The sequence below is a fragment of the Fundulus heteroclitus genome, chromosome 9, assembly GCF_011125445.2.
Source record: "Fundulus heteroclitus isolate FHET01 chromosome 9, MU-UCD_Fhet_4.1, whole genome shotgun sequence".
NCBI classification, from domain to species: Eukaryota; Metazoa; Chordata; class Actinopteri; order Cyprinodontiformes; family Fundulidae; genus Fundulus; species Fundulus heteroclitus.
In genome coordinates, this window is record NC_046369.1 from 37721675 (window position 1) to 37743935 (window position 22261).

At 42.6% G+C, this 22261-nt stretch overlaps 2 protein-coding genes across 3 annotated transcripts; one reads left to right on the forward strand and one right to left on the reverse strand.

The window, feature by feature from the left end:
• Window positions 1–143: 143 nt before the first annotated feature.
• On the reverse strand, window positions 144–11917 carry akr1a1b (aldo-keto reductase family 1, member A1b (aldehyde reductase)). Of its 2 annotated transcripts, none has more exons than XM_012875264.3 (9): window positions 11763–11917; window positions 6826–6921; window positions 5115–5234; window positions 4651–4802; window positions 3055–3250; window positions 2784–2983; window positions 833–905; window positions 639–725; window positions 144–409 (listed from the first exon to the last, which is right to left on the reverse strand). In XM_012875264.3, exons 2-9 carry the CDS (start codon window positions 6904–6906, stop codon window positions 344–346), a joined length of 975 nt encoding a protein of 324 aa, XP_012730718.2. In that variant the 5' UTR covers window positions 6907–6921; window positions 11763–11917; the 3' UTR covers window positions 144–343. The 2 variants fall into 2 exon arrangements, with proteins under 2 accessions (XP_012730718.2, XP_012730717.2); XM_012875263.3 differs by lacking the exon at window positions 11763–11917 and adding an exon at window positions 11629–11756.
• Window positions 11918–13290: 1373 nt separating this feature from the next.
• uhmk1 (U2AF homology motif (UHM) kinase 1) lies at window positions 13291–21820 on the forward strand. Its single transcript, XM_012875262.3, has 9 exons — window positions 13291–14065; window positions 14544–14676; window positions 15126–15312; window positions 15408–15599; window positions 15764–15858; window positions 15939–16015; window positions 16127–16225; window positions 18610–18698; window positions 18799–21820. The coding sequence occupies exons 1-9, from the start codon at window positions 13768–13770 to the stop codon at window positions 18943–18945; spliced, it is 1317 nt and encodes a 438-aa protein (XP_012730716.2). The 5' UTR covers window positions 13291–13767; the 3' UTR covers window positions 18946–21820.
• The last annotated feature ends 441 nt before the right edge of the window (window positions 21821–22261 follow it).

Below are 22261 nucleotides of genomic sequence, written 5' to 3' on the forward strand. Positions count from 1 at the left end.
GCTCGTTTTGCTTTATGAACTCAAGAGTCAGTTTAAGTTGAAAGATGGATATTTTGTATTTCACTTACTGTTCATTTCAATACTTCGGATATTCAGAGCACAGTGGACATGAACACATGAGCTGTGTAAATAAAGCCACGGGACAACGTAACAAAATGTTTATTTAAAAAAAGAACAGGTGTGCATTCAGTTACAGTAATTTCTTCACAGTCTCTTGGACTGGCAGTATGATGCATTCGAGCAATAAGTGCAGAATCAAACAGACTGAAGACAAAAACCACGACGACGATCGATGATGTGAGGTTAAAGTTGAAGGCACAAATTCAGGCTGCAGTGGAAGTCATTAGTAGGGGTCATTGAAGGGGTAATAAGGATGTCCTGCATCCCTGGGAACTCGCTTTCCTTCCACCTGCAACGTTTAAAGCCAAGGTTAGAGCACATCTCTTTTCTACTCTTTGCCCATTAACCCTCCCTCTTCTTTCAGCCAGTCAGGCTCACCTAGAGCTACTCTGCTGTTTACCCACTGCTGCTGCCTGACAGCAGGTCACCAAGCCTCTACTGACACCCACAGATGTTTTTGCTTCAAATGGCTTCAGGACCTTTTAGTGAAAGAAAAAGAGAAAATAATGCTTCCTTACCTCAATCATTGGTACAATGTAGCGCCAGCCTCTGTCCAGTGCGGTGATGCTTTTCATTTCCTCTGCTTCAAGGGTGAAGTCAAACACCTGAAAGAACAAAACGTTTTGAACTACAGTTAGCTTTTTAAAACTAGCAGAGAAAAACTGTGCCACAGAAAGTTCTGTGAAAGTAAATTACATAAAAAAAGGACTACCTGAATATTCTCCTTGATGCGTGAGTCTGTCACACTCTTGGGAATGGTTACGACTCCTCGCTGTGTCTGCCATCTGTACGGACCAGAGGTTAACATGGTTGGAGGTTCTTTCCTGCAGAGCCTGATTTAAGCCAGAGATCGGCCATGTCAGGCCAGATTTCTGTTTAAACTAATAAATTCAACTTTTGGACGAAAATTAAACATGTGGAAAGCTAAGATTCACACCGCGCAGTGATGTTTTAACCATTTGTGTGCAGTAGCTGCCCTCAACACTTGATCACACTGTGGTTCTGCTGAGGTGCTGCTTTAATAGCAGCCTTCAGCATGTCTGCATCGTCGTATCTTCTGGTGTTTGGGTCAGTGCAGCAAGGTGATGCCATGTAGGGTTGGACCACATCCACTTTCCAACACTGTCAAGTCTTCCTAAAAAAATACCGGGTCATACAGTAGAACCGTCTAAGGCTAGTTCACACTGCAGGTCTTGATGCCCAGTTCTGATTTTTTAGAGGTGGCTGTTCATACTACTATTAAATGGAGGCGCAGATAACAGAAGGAGATGTCACACAGCAGCGCACTGTTTACTGAAGTAACGGTGAATGTAATTGTTTGTAGATTTGTTCAATAAAGTGACACACATGGGATTTTTAGGGGGAGTGAAAGGATCGGAATTGGACCGTTCACATTGCCATGAAAAAGATATGGGGCGCATTTCCCTGCAGTGTGAACGCAGCCTAAGTCAACTAGCATGTTATGCATGTATTTTAGGATACTTTGATGTTTTCTAATTGATTTTAACATTACTTTCTAAAACAAAATTAGGTTCAGAAAGCACTCACACTAAAATGTTCCTAACCCCACACGTTACAGAATCAACATGTCTCCTCTAAAGGTACTCATTGGTAGAAATCCTCCTACATGCAACATGGTCTCACCCTGACAGCGCTGGCTGCACACCTTACAGAACCTCTAAAATCCAATCTACAGGTCTGCTAGTAGGGCAGGGAAGGAGGTGTATTTCCATAGTTTAACTGAAGTACTAAAACTACCGCTCACACTGTTAACTACCAAGGTGCTACTGTGTTATTTTCTCCATCGTGATACTGAAGAGAAAGTGTGAGATGTTAACTTGGAGCCATCAGACAGCACCATGACGACTAAAAGTGGGAGGGGCATGTCTTGTTATGGGTGCGTGTGGAAGTGAATGGATTCTTAATGGGCAACAAGTGGACATTCTGGACTTGAAGTCCATTGGCTTGAAACTAAAGACACAGCTCCAAGTGAGGAGCTGGCCCACTTCAATGAAAGCAGAATAGTTATCGTAAAGAGCATAGCCATGATTGTTGCTGCTGAGATGATCTACAAAGAATGAAGAAAATAACACAAAACTCAACCAGCGACAAAGTTCTGAGCAGCCTGGGCTTAAAGGTAAACACTCGTTTGTTCAACTGGTAATTGGGTTTAAGCACACAAAGACCGTTTTTTCAGGGCATCAAGACTCTGATAACCTCGTTCAGTTGGCCAATAAGACGTGGTATGCCTACGGAAAATATAACTGGTTCAAGAAAGTTTCAGGTCTGCCTTTTGCTCCAGAATCTCCACTAACAGCCATTATGAAGATGAAGCTCGCCTCCGGTAGCGGGGGATACGTTGTGCCACAGACACTACAGCAGGTCCGTTCTTCCAGTCAGGAACTAGAGAGCTGCAGTGAAACAACTGATGACCCATCAGAATCTCTCCTGACATCTTGGAGAAATTCTCCAGCCTTTTCCGTGATTTTTTTTTTATGGAGACTAGCAAGTACAACAGTGCTTGAAGAGAGTAATTCAAACATTGAGAGTGAGTGCTTCCTGAAAAGCATCACTTCTGACATAAGAACCACAGCAGAAAGCCTGGTGGAGGACAACAAAGGTCGGTTCTGCATGCATGCGTACCCAGTCATCAGAAAAATCACCTCAACATGATCTGAGCAGGGGACTTCTTATACTTCTCTGCAAGGGAGAGAACCGCTGGCTCCTGCAGCAGGACGGGTTCGTCTGGCTGTTTCCAGGCCCGGTCCGGGGAGCCCAGGGGGCTATACGCCGTCATCACCAGACCCCGATCTCGACAGTGCGCCAGCAGATCTACCTGGGCCAGATACGGGTGGCTCTCTACCTGCCAGACAGAAATACAGACGTGGCCTCGGCTAATGTTCTCCAGTCATCGTCTCGACCGAGGTGACGTACCTGTAGAACGGTGGGTTTAATGCTGGCCACAGACAGGATGTCATCGATCTGCCTGCTGTTAAAGTTGGACAGGCCGATGGATCGAACAAGGCCTTTCTCCACCAGCTTCTCCATGGCCGCCCAGGTCACCTTGTAGTCTGTGTCATCGTACAACAAGGCGCCGTCCTCCTTTCTGGGAAAAGGAACGTCTCCTCGTCTAGCAAACACAGACGGGGAGTGTTACACGTCTGCAGAGATTTCACAGTTCAGGTCTCCCTCAAGGTTTCCCAATGTTAATTCAGTCATGGGGAAACTTTAGCTTCATTTACTAATTAAAGGTGAAGCTAACACAGAGGAATCAGATGTGAGACTGGTCTGCTTCCACAGGACGGGAGGAGAATGGCAACCAGGAAGTGTTGTCACAATACCAACAGTTTGGTATCGGTACCAACATGTAGTTCGATACTTTTCAAATAAAACAAGAACACAAAAACTATCTTTACTGACTTTATTTTAATAAAAAATAAAAAAAATCTTAGAACAATAACATATCAGTAAATAAAATTAAATACCACAAAGAAAAGCTTTTCTAATGCACACAATTTTAAAATAAAATAAACGACTCAAAAACATTTTCTTATTGCACTCAAAAAACAATTTTAGAACAGTGTGAATAAATAAAAAGTATTAAGTTAGAACAATGAGAACAAATATGATTAACTGAAATTAAAATAAGCTAGCAGCAAACTCTTTTCTCCCAGACCCAGACTAAAATTCATTTTGTGTGAACCAAAAGTGCATGGATCAGGCCATAACTAGACAATTTTATTAGGGAATCAGTCATAATATTGCCAGAGTAAAACGGTGATGACATGAGAGTAAAGTTATGATATTACCAGAAAAAAAAGCTTCTATAATGAGAAGAAAGCTTGAATAGTTTATCAAGCAGGAGTTTCACCAGGGATGTATTAACACTGAAGTTAAGACATCAGCATCAGCTTTAGAGGAGCGACCGTTGCTCCACAGAAAGATTGTTCAGTTAGGACAGCTGCCAATATTCCTGCTCATCAACATCTGACCAAGATGGGCTAAAAGAAACAAATTAGCTCAGGAGCTTCATCTCAGACGTCACTTAGCTGGTAAACATCGGGATAGCACCATTAGAAATAAAGTGAAGAACTCTGGTCAGGAGAAATCTACTTCTCTCTAATAAGAGAACGCTCTACTTCATTCAGCTGCATCCTCATAAACCACAACATTTCTGGACCATTGTCCCTCAGACACAGGAGACCAAAGCAGAAGTGCTTGGCAGCAATCCACTGCACAGCACCATGTTTGGCAAACACCTCATCCACACCGACCACACGGTGATGGAGGGGAGAGGTGCTATCTGCCCGCTAGCTGCAGCTTGGCTGAACTCTGGTTTGTAAATACATTTGGTTTGGGTAGGGTGGGAAGGAGCAGTAAATGAACACGTCAGCAGAAATTAAAGGAAGTGGAGAAAAGACACATTTCCTCCACAACAGCGGAAGAGACAGTCAGCCCACAGAGTTCTGGCTACTAAAGACGGTTCTGCTCGGCGCTGAACCACCATGAGGACATGCACTGATCTCTTACTGGAATGCATAGGGCCAGTGGATGAGATAGAGGTCCAGGTACTCCAGCTTCAGGTCCTTCAGGGTTTTCAGGAGGGAGGGCTCAACATCCTCTGGGTGATGGCGGTTGTTCCACAGCTTAGAGGTGATGAAGACGTCCTCTCGTCTCAGAGGCTGCGGAACGGGACAAGAGGGTCGGGGTGCGTTGGTAAGGAGGGGGTCTTTAATAGAGCATGTTAGTCAACTCTGGATCTAAGTGCAAAAATAATAACAGTCAGACATTAAACCTCCTGCCAACTTCTACCGTGTGACCTGAAAGCAGGAAATCAGGGGGGGAAAAAATGTTTTACATCAATTAAGCCAAAAAAACAACTAAGCTGTACACAATGTTAAACATTTGTTGACATCTCGTTGCTCTGTGACAGCCTTGTTAGAGGAACCTGCACGATAGAAGACAGAAAAACTAACAGCGTCCAGCGGGGTCACCTTGTCTGGGCCGAGCATCTCCTGCAGAGCTTCTCCCACCTCAACCTCATTTCCATAGATGGAGGCACAGTCGATGTGACGATAGCCAGCCTCCAAGGCCCAGATAACAGCCTGTTTCACCTGCAAGTTTAGATTATCAGGGACGTGAACAAATGTGACGAGCACAGAAACTCAGTAGAAGGTCTTGAAAATAAGAACTTCATAGACTGTCACTTTTGTCCACTTGGGGGCAGTAAAACGTATTTTCAACACAATTTTATTAATACCCCATCAATTCACATCCAATGTGATCATAAGGCCTTTTACAAGTAAAATAGAATGATTTTGTCTACAGAAATATAAATTTTAGGGCTGGGCAACGATTAAAATATTTAATCGCGATTAATCGCCCTGATTAATCGCGATTAATCGCGATTAATCGCATTGTATTTACAAACTCCAAGAATGAATTCAAAAGTAGTGTAAAGAGCACTTTTATTTTAATGTTCTGCTGCCATATGAACAAAAGTGTTGTAACATTTGTAGCACTTATCTTATTTTATACTGGATATTTTCAACCCATCTATTGAATTTAGTGCACTAGTCGATCTTTTCTTCATAAGAGAACAGCAAGCACTGCAGCCAAAATATGGCCTTTTTTGACCTGCTGTATATTAGCCAGTCCCTAAGCTTGATGTATCATGAAACTGTTGACCTTTTGGGTTTTGTGGTTTTTATTTTATTATTACAATTAAATAATAATAATAATAATAATAATAATAATAATAATAATAATAATGTTATGTTCAGTGTTTTTTCGCTAATCCACCTCTTATATATTTCAATCCTTATGTAATTTTGTCTGTGTTGTGTGCACCTGCCTGTTGCTTTAATCCTATGAATTTCCCCGTCGTGGGATAAAAAAAGGATTAGCTAATGTTATCTTATCTTAAATAACACTTTTTAATATATGTACTGGGTTCTTTCAAGGTCTTAATTACATGTTATGTGTGGGCTCCAGTAACATCCATCCATCCATCCATCCATCCATCCATCCATCCATCCATCCACTAATCTACCTGGATGTTCCCTGGAGGACTGAAACGCCTCAGTCAGAGATGTCTGTGGGTCTGTCGGGGCAATGAGAGAAGTTTCGTCTCCTCTCTCCGTTTCTGGGGCTCGACGTTTTCATGTTTTTTCACGTGCTTAGATAAATTTGTTGTGTTTCCACTGAAATGAACCGGCTTTTTACAAAACATACAGCTTGATTTCATTTACGGTATTAAAATAAAGCCAAACGGTGCTACTTCCTCTGTTCATGTTTTTTCGCTGCTGCGGTCTCTCTCAGTTGTTTGTGTGTTGAGTTTGTGTGAGAGCTGAGTGGGCGGGCCAGGCTGAGCCTGCGTGCTGATTGGCTGGCGCCGCTGAGCCATGTACGAGAGGGGAGGGGGAGCGGGAGAGTGCTGCCGTGACAGCGCGCTGCAGTCAGCGCGCCTGCTGACTGACACTGACTGAAAGCATGTGAGCAACATGCGTTAATGCGCGATAAAATAAATATCGCCGTTAATAGTCTAATGAATTAACGCGAAATTAACGCGTTAACTTGCCCAGCCCTAATAAATTTAAATCAATCCAACCAATTACACACGGACACAAAGATTTGCACACTTTAGAGAATAAAGAGCTTCTCTCTCACAGATGAACAGCAACATGACAAACAGGCTACTTTTACCTTTCCTGGCTCACTCTTCCATGTCCCCAGTCCAATGAGGGGCATCTTACGCCCAGTGTTGAGAACAGCAAAGTCATTCATGCCTCTCCAAAACACCTTAAAAAAGGGACAAGAAAGGAAAATGTGGTTTATGTGGAGGTTGAATAAACGCACATAAAAAAAACACACAAAACTGACCTTGAACATACTTGAACACTTATTTTCTTGACATTGTAATTTGTGTATTAAATCCCTCCTTATATGTTAAACATGTTACTCACACATATGCTTGGAGCACTGCTAGAAGAGAGCTTTTGGCTTTTGAAAGTTTTTGAGCTTTTTTGGTGGTGGTGGTTTGAGTTTTTTTTTGGGGGTGAGAGAGCCCACCCATCTCTCTGCAGAGCGGAACCAAAGCTTTTTGAGCCCCTTTTCACCTCTGCCTTTAAGAAGCACCTGAAGAAGAAGCTTTTGCATCTTTGGCATTCTTTTATAACCTTCTTATTTTTGTATCTGTTCTTTTTAATCTTTAATAAATGTCCTTTATCAATCATATTTTATTCACTCTCTTGAAGTTTTTCTTCTGGTAAGTGTCCTTCCATCCTTTAATAAACTTTTTGGTTCTTGACTGGGTAGTAAAATAAAAGCACGTGCTGAGGATTTAATGTGAATTAGTTTACCTCCCTCCCGGAGTCACACCATAGGTTCCTGTAGAGGACAAATATGGTGTCTACTGTAAAGAAACACAGAACTTAAAGGGAGACTGTAGGAAAACCTGCTCTCACTAAAAAGAAAAAGACACAGAAGCCCCTCTTGCTGGAGTTCTATAAATTCTGGCTCTGTTCTCAACTAGTTCCCCAATCGCCCTCACTCACCGTAAATCTCTTCTCATTTCCAAGGGTCTTGTATCTAGAGCATCCATGTACGTTTTATATTTTATTTCATTTTGATTGTTTAATTGTATTTATTTATTTTATATCCCACCCACTCCAATAAGCCCGTTTGGGACATTTATTCTCAGCTAGCGTATGCAAACTTTCTAGAGTAGGATAAGTGGGTGTCAATTCTGCTAGAGGCTTTCAGATTTAACCATCAGCTGCACTGGTTCCAGTGAACACAAGGACTAGCCTTGGGTCAGGTACAGCAGGTTGATTCAACAATACCTCTGAGATGGATGCAAACAGGTCATTTCTTATGGCAGATGGGGTGGGGGGAAAAAAAATCAGAGAGCAAATAGAAATTGCTACATAAAATGGAAATACATATTAAATATAAAAATTATATATGAAATGCTGTCCAAAAGTGGAACCCATTTTTCTTGACTGCTTTCCTTCTAAACTGCAAGACAGAGTAATCCTCCAAAACTGGCCTAATCTGCAGCTTCCGGGACGTCTGGAAGGTGTTTTGAATGAAGACCATCTGAAAACCATGGCTTAAAAAACACGGGTGGTTTTCTAGCAAAGATCAGACATGGGAGCTGAGAGGTGCCTCAGCCCTGGTGGAAGACTGATGAATCCCTTTTTCTGAGAACAGAAATAGATTACAGTTAGGCTTAATAAACTAAATTCCTCTGAAATGGATCAAGTAATGGATTGGTCTGGTTTAATCGAGCCCTGGCCTTACACCGTATTCTGTAACTGAAGTGCTGTTGTGTTTTCAGACTGTGACTTGGCCTAAAGTGGAATATGTTACACTGAAAGTTACACAGCAGTGTGAACATAAAATTGTTAATTAATGTCCGGTCCCAGGTATTTGTCAAAAGAAAAGTTCCTGTGCCATTATGATTATTACAGAAATATAGACGTCACAGAATATGACAGCTGCTACTATATATTGTGACCGCACTGTAATATAATAAGTATTTTAAGCAAGCTGTTTCTGGTGGCTTTTTAGTTGGAGAGTAACATTTGACCTGTGACGTAATTAGTAACAGGAGGTCAGGGAAGTTTTACCTGCCACCGGACATTTTTATGTTTATATTCGCATTCCTGGCGTAATATCTACTTTAGCCCAAGTCAAGCTATGAAACAACAACAGCGCCTCACAGTCACAGTCACAACAAACGGTGGTCAGAGAATATGGCGCAACACCGGTGTTGTGCCGAAAAATGCCTCCCTGCCGAGATATGCGTCCCCTGTCGCGGGAGCGCGCATCGCTCTGTACAGCTGCATATCGACGAGGAAAACGGATTAAAATATGACCAATGGAGCTACTTGTTCTTATATTAATGATATAAAAACGTTTAAATATACCTCTCGTGGGTAAAATGTGTTTTTTTTTGGCAGATTCAGTTACAAAATTACGGGTGTTATGAACAACATTTAAACCTGTCAACATCTGCTTTTTACTGCGGTGTCTGGTCTTGATTTATTTGTTCTGGTCTCGTGTCATTCACACACAACAACAAACCATGAGAGCCGACGTGATTTTTGAAACCGCAAGGCTTTGTCTTAATCGAAAAAATTCAAACGCGTATCTACACAGCACAGCGTTGACAGACCAGTGTGTTGCATTCACGAGTCAGTTAGCTATGGTGCATTGAGGAGCATGGGACATTTCAACATTATAAGGAAAGAGGCATAAAACGTAACATAACTCACACAATAATGCATTTATCTAGAAACAATGTGGGCTTTCTTACAATACTGAATGCTCTATAATTGCATTTCTGTTATATGTAAATTATGCACATCTGCAAGCTTTTTATTCTGAAAAATCTATAATATTACAGCAGCCAATTATCAAAGTTTTTCAAAAGCCTATTTAAAAGCTCCAAATGGGGCTTCAGATCATACAGCGACAATTGCGCTGTTATTGTTTTACAGGGCAGAATTTTAATTTGCTGACCCTTATCCTTTAACTACAAATGGCTATACAGGAATACAAGTGTCAACTCCTCTGAGACAGCAGGGGGTGCAATTTTCGGCAAGCAGCTGCCGAAAAATGCCCCCCCCCCCCCCCCCCCTAGATTGTAGACTATAAATTGTCACACACACATGAAATTCACACTGGTAGCTCAGAACACTTGTGTAAAGATGTAGAAAAAGTTACATCAACTAAATGTTTATATTTCTGGAAAACAGCAGGGGGGGCAATTTTCGGCAAGCAGCTGCCGAAAAATGCCCCCCCCTAGATTGTAGACTAAAAATTGTCACACACACATGAAATTCACACTGGTAGCTCAGAACACTTGTGTAAAGATGTAGAAAAAGTTACATCAACTAAATGTTTATATTTCTGGACAACAGCAGGGGGGGCATTTTTCGGCAGCTGCTTGCCGAAAATTGCCCCCCCTGCTGTTTTCCAGAAATATAAACATTTAGTTGATGTAACTTTTTCTACATAGTTACACAAGTGTTCTGAGCTACCAGTGTGAATTTCATGTGTGTGTGACAATTTTTAGTCTACAATCTAGGGGGGGCATTTTTCGGCAGCTGCTTGCCGAAAATTGCCCCCCCTGCTGTTTTCCAGAAATATAAACATTTAGTTGATGTAACTTTTTCTACATAGTTACACAAGTGTTCTGAGCTACCAGTGTGAATTTCATGTGTGTGTGACAATTTTTAGTCTACAATCTAGGGGGGGGGGGCATTTTTCGGCAGCTGCTTGCCGAAAATTGCACCCCCTGCTGTCTCAGAGGAGTTGACACTTGTATTCCTGTATAGCCATTTGTAGTTAAAGGATAAGGGTCAGCAAATTAAAATTCTGCCCTGTAAAACAATTACATCGCAATTGTCGCTGTATGATCTGAAGACCCATTTGGAGCTTTTAAATAGGCTTTTGAAAAACTTTGATAATTGGCTGCTGTAATATTATAGATTTTTCAGAATAAAAAGCTTGCAGATGTGCATAATTTACAGATAACAGAAATGCAATTATAGAGCATTCAGTATTGTAAGAAAGCCCACATTGTTTCTAGATAAATGCATTATTGTGTGAGTTATGTTACGTTTTATGCCTCTTTCCTTATAATGTTGAAATGTCCCATGCTCCTCAATGCACCATAGCTATCTGACTCGTGAATGCAACACACTGGTCTGTCAACGCTGTGCTGTGTAGATACGCGTTTGAATTTTTTCGATTAAGACAAAGTCTTGCGGTTTCAAAAATCACGTCGGCTCTCATGGTTTGTTGTTGTATGTGAATGACACGAGACCAGAACAAATAAATCAAGACCAGACACCGCAGTAAAAAGCAGATGTTGACAGGTTTAAATGTTGTTCATAACACCCGTATTTTTGTAACTGAATCTGCCAAAAAAAAAAAAAAAAAAAAAAAAAAAAAAACATTTTTACACACGAGAGGTACATTTAAACGTTTTTATATCATTGATATAAGAACAAGTAGCTCCATTGGTCATATTTTAATCCGTTTTCCTCGTCGATATGCAGCTGTACAGAGCGGTGCGCGCTCCCGCGACAGGGGACGCATATCTCGGCAGGGAGGCATTTTTCGGCACAACACCGGCAACTTCCCGGATCCAGCTGTGCGCGTGACCAAAGGGACTGGAGCTGCATCTCCTGCTAGCTAATGTTAGCAAACTACCGCAGCTAAGCTCCCAGTTATCGCGATTAAAGTTCTTCTCGCTGAGTATATTAACGACAGCGAATAACTATGCGGCCACCGAAGTCATTTCTCACCGTCTCCTATTTATTAATCCGTTTAAAACGTAAAACCATGTCGCAGCTGCTGCTCACATGAAACGCAGCTAGTCAGCTAATGGTTCTCCAGAATGGCACTCTGTAAATGAGCAGGTTTATTGCCCGCTTTCCGTTCACTATTCACGGCTTCAGATTGAACAGAAACGCCAGCAGCTGTCCCACTCACCCTCTTAGCGGCCTCACAGAATAAAGCAGGCAGCGCTCGCTTCAGGATCTGACCCCTGAATAAGAGCATGGCTGCTTGTTAACAGCAGTGAAACGACAGAGCATCAACATGGCGCTCCGTGCTGCTCGACTCACCGAAGAGCTGCTCTAAAAGCTGGACCGCCACCCGCTACTTCAACAGCAACTCTCTTCTCTTCAAGTCCTCCAGAGCACAGCTGCCACTTTCTGCTCTAACGTTCAAAAACAGCACCCTGGTTGTGCTGGCGCTTCCTTTTCCGGGATGCTGTTTCCTCGATTTCCGGCGAAAAAATAAATAATTATATATATATATATATATATATATATATATATATATATATATATATATATATATATATATATATATATATATATTACTCTGTACTCTTCAGTTTGAAGAGGCTATTTTTTCTTTTTTTTCATATCATGAACTAGTCATGAACTACTCTGTATACCAAAGTGTTGCTAAGTCAGGCCAGGCGATTGACTAGAATTGAGATAAGACGATTTTGCCTTCTACTGGGGTCCAGAATATGTTTAGCTCCTGCTTGATAATCTGACAGTTCTTGGTTTATTGTAAAATGCAAGTATAAGGAGGATTTTTAAATGATTCATCAAGCTTTTATTGAACACTTGTTCGTTCCATCCATCCATCTCAAGCTTCCAGGGCCAGTGGGAATCTATATTGTCCTGAGTCTCCTCCCAGTGTGACATGTCTGGAGAAACTCCAAATAGAGGCATCCAGAAACAGTCGAGTCGCCTCAAATGACTGAATGCACTCATTCTGCTTCACTCAGCTCCTGTCTGCAAGTGGGAGTTAACTTCAATCTCTTGTACCTGAGAGCTCATCATTTTGGTCACAATTAATATTTCATCATCGGTGAGAGTTATAACGTAGAGAGACCAGTAAAACAACTGCTTTGTTTTTTGATTCAGCTTTTTCTTCACCATGACAGACCAACCCCCCTCCCCCCATATTCATATCATGTGTTTTGTTGATATGAACATGTTTTATTTTCTCTTAATATTTTTTAGGGGTAATAAAAATAATCTTTTTCCTATGATATAAACATACTCACTGACCTTTGTCACTAATTTATAACCATTCTGTCTTATCAAAATCAGCCTTATTTGGCATATTTGTGCACACAAACAAGTAATTTGAATTCAGCTATGCTTTTGGTTTCCCTCGATACCTTTACATATAAATATAACAATTATTATTATCATCATCATCATTTTCGTCATCATCATCAGAAAAAATCTTTTGTAAATGTGTGGTTTTAAAAAAAAGAGGAGGACTAGGGTTGATTTGTGCTCATTAGGCTGTGTATTTCTCATTAGGATGTATATTCTACTTTATGCATTTTCTCGTAAATCTGCAGTCAGAGGGATGCAGTTTTATTTCACCTGTGTGGTAGTATGTGCTGTACACAGTTTACATGAAGAAAAGCTGTGAGTAATCTCAACCATACTGTATGTGATAAATGTATTTACTGAGTACTTTATAGAATATCGTTGTGCAATATATAATGGTTTGTAAAATAAACAAATGCTTCATTAAAATCCCTGTTTTAGCTTGAAACAACAAAGCGTAGGTAGGCTCCGTGCCGAAAGGGGGCAGCATCCGAAAACAGCAAACGGAGCCAAGCAGGAACGGAAGTTAGTTAAGTATCAACAACCTGAATTTACAACTTCAGCGAAACTTCACTGCGGTCTGAAACGCTTGTTTTTATGAGGTTTTCGAATAGCGTTTGTTCGCGTTAGGAGTTCTCGGCGCATTATGGAGGAGGTTGTCTGCTACGCGCCGTGGGAGCGGTGTGTTTTCGTCCTTGGAGTCGGTGGCTAGTTGTTGAACTGCTTGCAGAAGCTAAGTTGGCTAACTTGATCTGTCAGCTGACTCGTTTTGACAGCAAGCCTTCTCTTAATATGCCCCGACATTACTCTGTGCTCAGTTTGAAGAGGCTGCTTGATGTGGCCTCGCTGTGTGTTCCCCGGTGTTGACTCGTCCAGGCGCTTCGTTTGTTCGCGCTGAGAAGGTGAACGTAGCTCTTGGCTCGCAATGTCCCCGCAGCTGCTTCTACCTGTCAACTAGCTGCCTCCTCTCCTCCGCCTCCCGCTGATGGCCCACTGCGTCCCGCCCGAGCCGACCGCAAAGGTCCAGTCTCCAGAGAGTATCCCGCCGTCCCAGGTCAGCGTGGACCAGAGCATGAGGCCGGTGCTGTTCGAGATCTTCGGCGAGATCTGGACCGTTCAGTCGCGACTCGGCCAGGGAGTCTCGGCCTCGGTTTACCAAGTCAGCTCTGGCAGAGCCGCCACGGCCGCCGTCAAGGAGTTCCAGGCCGACTCCCAGGGAGGCGACTACGGCTACCACAAAGAGAGGGCCGTGCTGGAGGACATCCAGGGACACAAGAACATTGGTGACAGCAGTGTTTGACTTCTTCAGTGTGTGATTGCAGGGATGACGTCGCCTCTATTGTGATTGGTCGCTTAGTTCTTGTTTTAAGTTGCCGCTGTAGTTGCTTTTGTGAGATTTTGCTTTCTGCCACTGTCGCAAGTAATTAACCGCATGTCTGCATAAAAAAAAATCCTATAGTCTCTCCACTAGAGACGATTCCCTTCCCTGTAGTTCATGTACAGTGCTGAGCTAAAGTATTCAAACCCCTAAACTTATTCAAAACCCACATATCAGACTCTGGGAGTTTATGTGATAGGTCAGAAAAGCTAAATGTTCCACTGTTTTCAAAACTTGACTCAAAAGCAATCTCTAAACTGCTGCGATTGCATTCAGCCTCTCTGAGCCAACACATGGAAATGAGAGTAAAAAGGGGCGGGGGGGGGGGTGAGTACTTTTGCCCTGTAGCTACTTAACGTTGCATCTGTCCTCTTGTTCCTCAGTCACGCTGTATGGCGTGTTCACCAACCACAACTGTGTGGGTGTCGCTACCCGCTGCCTCCTGCTGGAGCTCCTGGACGTCAGCGTGTCTGAGCTGCTGGTGAGGCGCAGTAGTGGTGCAAAGGGTGGTGGGAGGTAAGCAACGGCATGTAGCTGCTGATCACACTGTGTCTCAGTCGCCGGCGGGCCAGGAGGACGTCCACATAATCACAACCTCTTGCCTGACTGTGTCTGTCTTGCTGCTAGAGAACAGGAAAGTCAGGGAGTTTCTTTTTCCATATCCTGTTGTAGTTTTTGTCTCATTCTCAAGTGCTTGTCACCTACAGCTGCATGCAGAAGCTGTCATAGCTACACTTGTCTTCAGCTATTCTTAGGGGAACGTCCTGTTGAATTAAAACTTTTACACCCAGTTCTTGGATTTGAAAAGTATTGCAGTTATTGTTTTTGTGTGATCATCACACATTGGGGAAAAAAAGGAATGGATGAAATACGTGAATAAAATCAACGCTGTTTGATCTTATAGTAAACCAAACCAATAGCTTGAGTATCAATGGATTTTCCAATGTCTGATATTTTGTGAGCAGAGCCCAGAAGGGCCACTCCATGTGGCTCGTGCAGCACTGTGCCAGAGACATCCTGGAGGCTCTTGCCTTCCTTCACAGGGAGGGCTATGTCCACGCTGACCTCAAACCACGCAACATCCTCTGGAGCGCTGACGACGAGTGCTTTAAGCTCATCGACTTTGGCCTGAGCTTCAAACAGGGAAACCAGGTTGGCATTTATGTTGGATTGGAAAAAAAAAGAAAGTAGAATGTGTGCTGGTAGGGATTTGGAATCCCATTTAATGAAAATGCTTTTTGTGTCAGGATGTCAAGTACATCCAGACAGACGGGTATCGTGCCCCGGAAGCTGAGCTGCAGAACAGCCTGGCCCAGGCTGGGATGGAGGGAGACTCTGGGTGCACAGCTGCCATCGACCTCTGGAGCCTGGGTGTCATCCTGCTGGAGATGTTCTCAGGAATCAAACTCAAAGACACTGTCCGCTCGCAGGAGTGGAAGGTACCACAAAGCCCTCCACAGAACCAAAACCCAGGAGGACCTGATTTGTAACAAAAAATGCTAGACTGACTATTCCATGTTTACTATGTTTAAAACAAGGAAAAGTTTGATAATGCAGATGTGTTGCATTATGAGATCACACAGCCTCTGTTTCTGGGCTGTAGGACAACAGTGTTGCCATCGTCAACCACATCTTTGCAAGTAATGGCGTGACGTGCCCTGCCATCCCAGTTTATCACCTCAGAGACCTTATTAAAAGGTAAGGATTGTCTTGCAGGCGGTGCCACTGTCCTACAGTGTAATCTGCAGTAAAGCGGGTTGTTCACTCTGTGTGTGCAGCATGCTTCTCAACAATCCAAAACAAAGATGCACAGCTGAAGCTGCCCTGCTGAGCCCGTTCTTCAGTATTCCCTTCGGTAGGTGGAGACATGTGACATTTCTACAGCCATGATCGCACCTCCCAGTGGGCTATATTTACCTGTGTGTGTGTGTGTGTGTGTGTGTGTGTGTGTGTGTGTGTGTGTCAGCGCCGCACATAGAGGATCTGGTTCTACTGCCTTCACCTGTTCTGCGTCTGCTCAACTTGATCGATGACAGCCATCTGCACAATGAGGAAGAGTATGAAGGTATTGCGTTTTATTGTTTTTTATGTAGCAATTACAATTGCCTCAGACTAGGGCCAGATGATAATTCAGTAACAATATGTATCAGTTGATAGGCATGTGGTTCAATAGGGGAAAAAAGGTCAATAAAAAGTTCAATAGGACAGTTTTCTTTCCTTTTGCATTTTAGCTCATCATGTAGGTTAATACTGCGGTCTTTACTTCCTCCCAGCGAATCACAAACGCAGACCCAGGAACGCTCCATCACAAAGCTTCAAAGAGTTCAGAGAGCGTATATTCTTTTTCCTTTTTGGTTTGCAAGTTTGTTGAATAAAGGGTTGAGTTTGAATTCAGTGTTTTTTATTTAAAAATAGGTCATTAAGCAACAGAATAAAATGTACACTGACCGGCCACTTTATTAGGTACACCTGTCTAACTGCTCGTTAACACTTAATTTCTAAGCAGCCAATCACATGGCGGCAACTCAGTGCATTTAGGCATGTAGACATGGTCAAGAGAATCTCCTGCAGTTCAAACCGAGCATCAGTATGGGGAAGAAAGGTGATTTGAGTGACTTTGAACGTGGCATGATTGTTGGTGTATTTCAGAAACTGCTAATCTACTGGGATTTTCACGCACAACCATCTCTAGGGTTTACAGAGAATGGTCCGAAAAAGAAAAAACATCCAGTGAGCGGCAGTTCTGTGGGCGGAAATGCCTTGTTGATGCCAGAGGTCAGAGGAGAATGGCCAGACTGGTTCGAGCTGATAGAAGGGCAACAGTGACTCAAATAAACACCCGTTACAACCAAGGTGGGCAGAAGAGCATCTCTGAACGCACAGTACGTCGAACTTTGAGGCAGATGGGCTACAGCAGCAGAAGACTACATCGGGTGCCACTCCTTTCAGCTAAGAACAGGAAACTGAGGCTACAATTTGCACAAGCTCATCGAAATTGGACAATAGAAGATTGGAAAAACGTTACCGGGTCTGATGAGTCTCGATTTCTGCTGTGACAGTCGGATGGTAGGGTCAGAATTTGGTGTCTACAACATGAAAGCATGGATCCATCCTGCCTTGTATCAACGGTTCAGGCTGGTGGTGGTGGTGTCATGGTGTGGGGAATATTTTCTTGGCACTCTTTGGGCCCCTTGGTACCAATTGAGCATTGTTGCAACACCACAGCCTACCTGAATATTGCTGCTGACCATGTCCATCCCTTTATGACCACAATGTACCCAACTTCTGATGGCTACTTTCAGCAGGATAATGTGCCATGTCATAAAGCTGGAATCATCTCAGACTGGTTTCTTGAACATGACAATGAGTTCGCTGTACTCAAATGGCCTCCACAGTCACCAGATCTCAATCCAATAGAGCATCTTTCGGATGTGGTGGAATGGGAGATTCGCATCATGGATGTGCAGCCGACAAATCTGCAGCAACTGTGTGATGCCATCGTGTCAATATGGACCAAACTCCCTGAGGAATGCTTCCAGCACCTTGTTGAATCTATGCCACGAAGATTTGAGGCAGTTCTGAAGGCAAAAGGGGGTCCAACCCATTACTAGCATGGGGTACCTAATAAAGTGGCCGATGAGTGTATATATTTTTAGATTTTTTGATAATTATTGATATCGATCAATATGATTTTTATTTTATTGATATGCTTTTTTTCTACCTCAGACTTTTCAGCGTCTAAAAGAAGCCTGTGAGGTGTTGACATCTCTGTCACGAGCCCATTACATAGTGACAATCTGCAGGGCCATCCTGTAACTGTTGGGTTGTTGGTGCAATCTCTCGCTCTGACCGCTCAGTCGTTGTGTCCTTGGGCAAGGCACTTCGGACTATGGACGAAATCTAAATAATAGGTATCTAAAATGTATCAACAAGTACTTTAAAAAAATTTGTGGAATTCTATTTATTACAAAATAAATCAAAATGAATTGAATTGTGACCCAAATAATCATAATCAAATCCAATAGTGAGGTTCTTAACAATCGTCAACCCTAGCTACAACAAGCTATTTAAAAGAAAACTATATTTTCTTTTACATGCTGAGACATGTTTGCTGTTCATTCAGACTGCAGCGGAGAGTAAGACTTTAACAGGATGGCTGAACAAAGCACAACAAAGCTGTTTTATGCTTTGGCGTTCAGCCTGTCATTGAACATATACTGGATTTAAAAATGGATTAAAGCAACATTCATGTAAAAGCTGCATTTATTTTCAGTCACAGTAATTCGATTAGCACTGTTACGTTATCTACCTGCCAGGGGTCATAACGCTTTGAATGAAGAGCTTTCTATAATTTGCAGAGCAAGGAGGCTAACCTATAAAGTCGTATTAGCAAAACGAATGCAGGACGAAGCTCATGATCTAGCAGATTGTCTTGATTTCTGTTCCCAGACATCCTGGAGGACATGAAAGAGGAGTGCCAGAAGTACGGCTCAGTGGTTTCTCTGCTCATTCCTAAGGAGAACCCTGGGAAAGGGCAGGTAAGAGTGTTTCCAGCCCAGTCAGTGACGCAGACCATTTGAATCAGTTTCCACAGCGTAAACACTTAAACTTATGCTTTAAATCATTTGTGCCCACCAGGTGTTTGTGGAGTACGCCAACTCCAGCGACTCTAAAGAAGCTCAGCGGCTGCTGACGGGCCGCACCTTTGATGGGAGGTTTGTCGTGGCCACCTTCTACCCGTTGAGCGCCTACAAAAGAGGTTACCTCTACCAGACGGTGCAGTGAAGATCAGTCCGCACCTCTATATCCGTCTCATCTAAAGAAAACTAGGGATGTAAAGCGTTGTGTTTAGGCTGAGATCCACTATACTTATATTTGCAACACCTGGAAGCTGACTTTAGCTCATCGAGCCTCTTCTGTAGTCGAATTGGAATATCGATTCGGCTCTAACGGAGATGACTTAAAGTTGGAGGCACTCTGACAATATATTTATGTTTGTAAGATGAGTTTACTGTCATCTTTGTGCAGCATTTGGAAACAAAAAATGAGACTTTATTCCAATTTAACACACAGACGCGGCGCTTACAGGCTTAATCTGCATGTCTCTGCCATTGCTGAGGTTTCACTAAACCATATAAGGCCTGTAAAGCTGACATGCTGACCATGTTGCAAAGTGCACCACAATGGCGGCGTCTTCTCATTTTCAAATGCAGCAGCCATGAGCAACTGCAGTGCAGTTCGATTCAGTTTAGAAGTGAGTTTAACTGAGAGAAGTGCATGTTGCTCGCTTATCTGTTCCCATGGCGGGCAGAGGCTGAATCTGGCTGCGAGGTGTTTGTCGTCGTGTGCAGACATCCACCCGGCGCTTCTGCCTGAACACATCTGGCTCATTTAATGATCAACGTGGGCTGCAGGAGAACCTCGGCTACGTTTGCTTTCAGCAGTGCTTTATGAATATCTAATGGAAAAACCTAATTTAAAGTTATGCGTCAGGGATGTCATTTGTTTTCCGTGTGTCGTGTGATTTAGATGTTTTCAGAGCTTCAAAATCTAATTCTAAAGAGATGAATATGCAGATTATCATCCCTGTAAGATGAACATTCACTGTGGTGAACGCTAGTGTGCGGTGTTGTTGTTAAAGCAGTTCTTTTAGCATCTATTTATATTGTCTATGTTTGGCATTTTGAGGCAGAGGTGTGGTACTGAGGGATATTCTGCCCCCCTCTGGCTGCTCGAGGGAAGAGGTAGTTAAGAGCAACCTACTAGCCTATCGGCTCCTCTAGCATTATCTGAGCAAGTGAAGGGCTTCCAGGACCCTGTTCTGTAGCATTTCCTTATTTTTCTTCCGACTGTGCTTCCAATCATGAAAACCTGGCTACATGCTTTCAGTGTAGCACTGAAACGCCACAAGAACAGCTACACATTTCAGACCACAACCTGACTCCAGGGTTCCTACACAGTGTGGGAAAGGATGCCATGGATTTCCCTATTTTCTTGTGCTGGTTCAGTATAGAAAACTGTGTAGAGTATGGATAAACCTTGTTTTTCTCCTTCCTCCCATCTTTCCATCCAACTTCTTTCTTAAAGTCTGTTTTTCCTTTTGTCCCTACCACCTTCCTTTGTTCTGGCTTTGCTTGGGCCTTCCTACCCTCCTCCTGTCCTTTCTATCCCTCCTACCTCGTGTCCTTCCTTCCTTCCTTTGTTTTCCATTTATTAGTGCACTTGCTTGTATCATTATTTCTTCTTTTCACCCTAATCTATGTCCTCTCCTCCATGTAGACTCTAGTTATTGTAAACCTGCCCACTTTAGAAACATCCATCCATTTTTTATAACTGCTTATTCCAGAAGTCAGTGGAGGGGAGGCAAGGTACATCCTAGACATGTTACCAGTTCATACTGAAGAAAGATCTGCCATAAATGTATAGCAAAACTTTGCATTTGTGTTTTAAAATGGGGTAGTAGAACCAACTCTGATATTTAGAGTCTGGAACCATCTGTAATGTTTACAGTAAGACCGTGTAGGAACCCTGTGTAACATATATTTACATAGTAACTACGTGTTTCTACTTCAGGAAATATAGTTCTACCAAAAGTTTAAAAGAAAGTCTTCTAACTTCAGCTATGAGCACTTTCAGTTTTGATTTTAACTTGGAGAGGAGACATTGCTCCATGAATCAGATGCAGATTCAAAGTGAACCGTGCAGCCATTACTCAGCTACAGAAGACTGTGACAAGTTTCTGTTGTTGGCACCATTTTTATATTCTACACATTGCTCCTTTAAAGGTTGCACAGTCCGGTTGGAGGTTCTGCAAAGGCCGCTGAAGTGACTGGGAGGAAAAAATTTCCATGTTTGACCATCTCCTGCGGGGTTGGGTTAGTTAAAAATTATTTTCAAACTACCATAGAAAGTCCTGATTTCTTGAGGCCGAAGCATCTTCCATCCTGACTGCTTCAAGGCACATTAATCTGGATAGTTTTGCAGCGTTATTGAGTTGCTGCTGCAGAACTAGCAGTTCCTGAGTTCTCCTTCGTCTTTCAGTAACATTTTTATGCTGTTGTCCACACCACTGAAAATCAAATGATCTATCCAAGTGCCAGATGAACGTTCAAAATGCTGCTGTAACAACAGGAACTGGCAAGCATCTGAGAGTATGTTTGTCTTTTAGTGAAGAACACTACACATAAAAGATCAGTTCAAATTGAACAATCCTTTGGATTAAAGACACAGAAATAGTCTCTGCAGCATTGGCCTCGGCAGAAAATCTGCTCCATGACCACTCCTGTATCCTCTGCCTTAAACAAGAACTCTCCTCCAGCAGACAGTTTAATCTGCCTAGTAACAAGCCTTAGTGCTACAGGATGATGGTAGTCTATTTCAACCTTTTTAGAAAACAGCGGCACTCGTCACATGCCAAGAAAGACGTGGTTGGTACGGTGTGTTTGATTGTGTATGTCTAAATGAGCTTACCTGGTTAGTAATGCTAACATATAGCGACTGGTCACCGTTCAGTTAGCGTGCTACTTAACGCTAACAGATGACCGGTAACGGGTAATAAGTCTGAAAACAGTTTGTTTTTTAACTGAGAGACATTAGTTTAGCTTGTAAGTTGTAACTTTAATCACTCCTAGCTCCTCTTCAGAGTGTTGACAGGCTGGAGGAAAAAAAAAAACTGTGTGCTGTGAACTTGGCAACGATGACAGGTTTCCCTACCTGTTGTGTTGCATCTTTGTATTCTGTCCCCTGCTAAGTAAACTTGGATCATTCATACGATGAGTCCCAAAGTTCTGCACAGGTTTGGCTGAATTTGCTTCCAAAAGTGTGGCGTTGTTTTGATTAGCTGTGATTTTTGAGAGAAGAATGCTGTCATGAATGTTGACGTATCAGAAGCACAAAATGGCAAAAGTGAGGAATGTCAGACCGTTTATATTATAAATTAACCTTTTTTAAAGAGCTTATGTGCTTCCTGAAGTTGAAGAAGAATCAGTTGGCATGCTCACCTAAAGTTGATGGAGAAACAGCAGTTCATCTAGATCAGCTTTGGTGGCCAAGATTGTGTGCGTAAACAAGGAATATGACTTTGGTTTCAAGAGCTCACAGC

Coding starts and splice junctions, on each gene's coding strand:
- uhmk1 (XM_012875262.3), top strand. CDS start 13,768: ATGGCCCACTGCGTCCCGCCCGAGCCGACCGCAAAGGTCCAGTCTCCA. Junction 15,313..15,407: donor GCTTCAAACAGGGAAACCAG/GTTGGCATTTAT, acceptor TTTTTGTGTCAG/GATGTCAAGTACATCCAGAC. Junction 16,226..18,609: donor CAATGAGGAAGAGTATGAAG/GTATTGCGTTTT, acceptor TTCTGTTCCCAG/ACATCCTGGAGGACATGAAA.
- akr1a1b (XM_012875263.3), bottom strand. CDS start 11,697: ATGCTCTTATTCAGGGGTCAGATCCTGAAGCGAGCGCTGCCTGCTTTA. Junction 6,922..11,628: donor TCTGTGAGGCCGCTAAGAGG/GTGAGTGGGACA, acceptor CCCTTTTTTAAG/GTGTTTTGGAGAGGCATGAA. Junction 726..832: donor GCATCAAGGAGAATATTCAG/GTAGTCCTTTTT, acceptor TTGTTCTTTCAG/GTGTTTGACTTCACCCTTGA.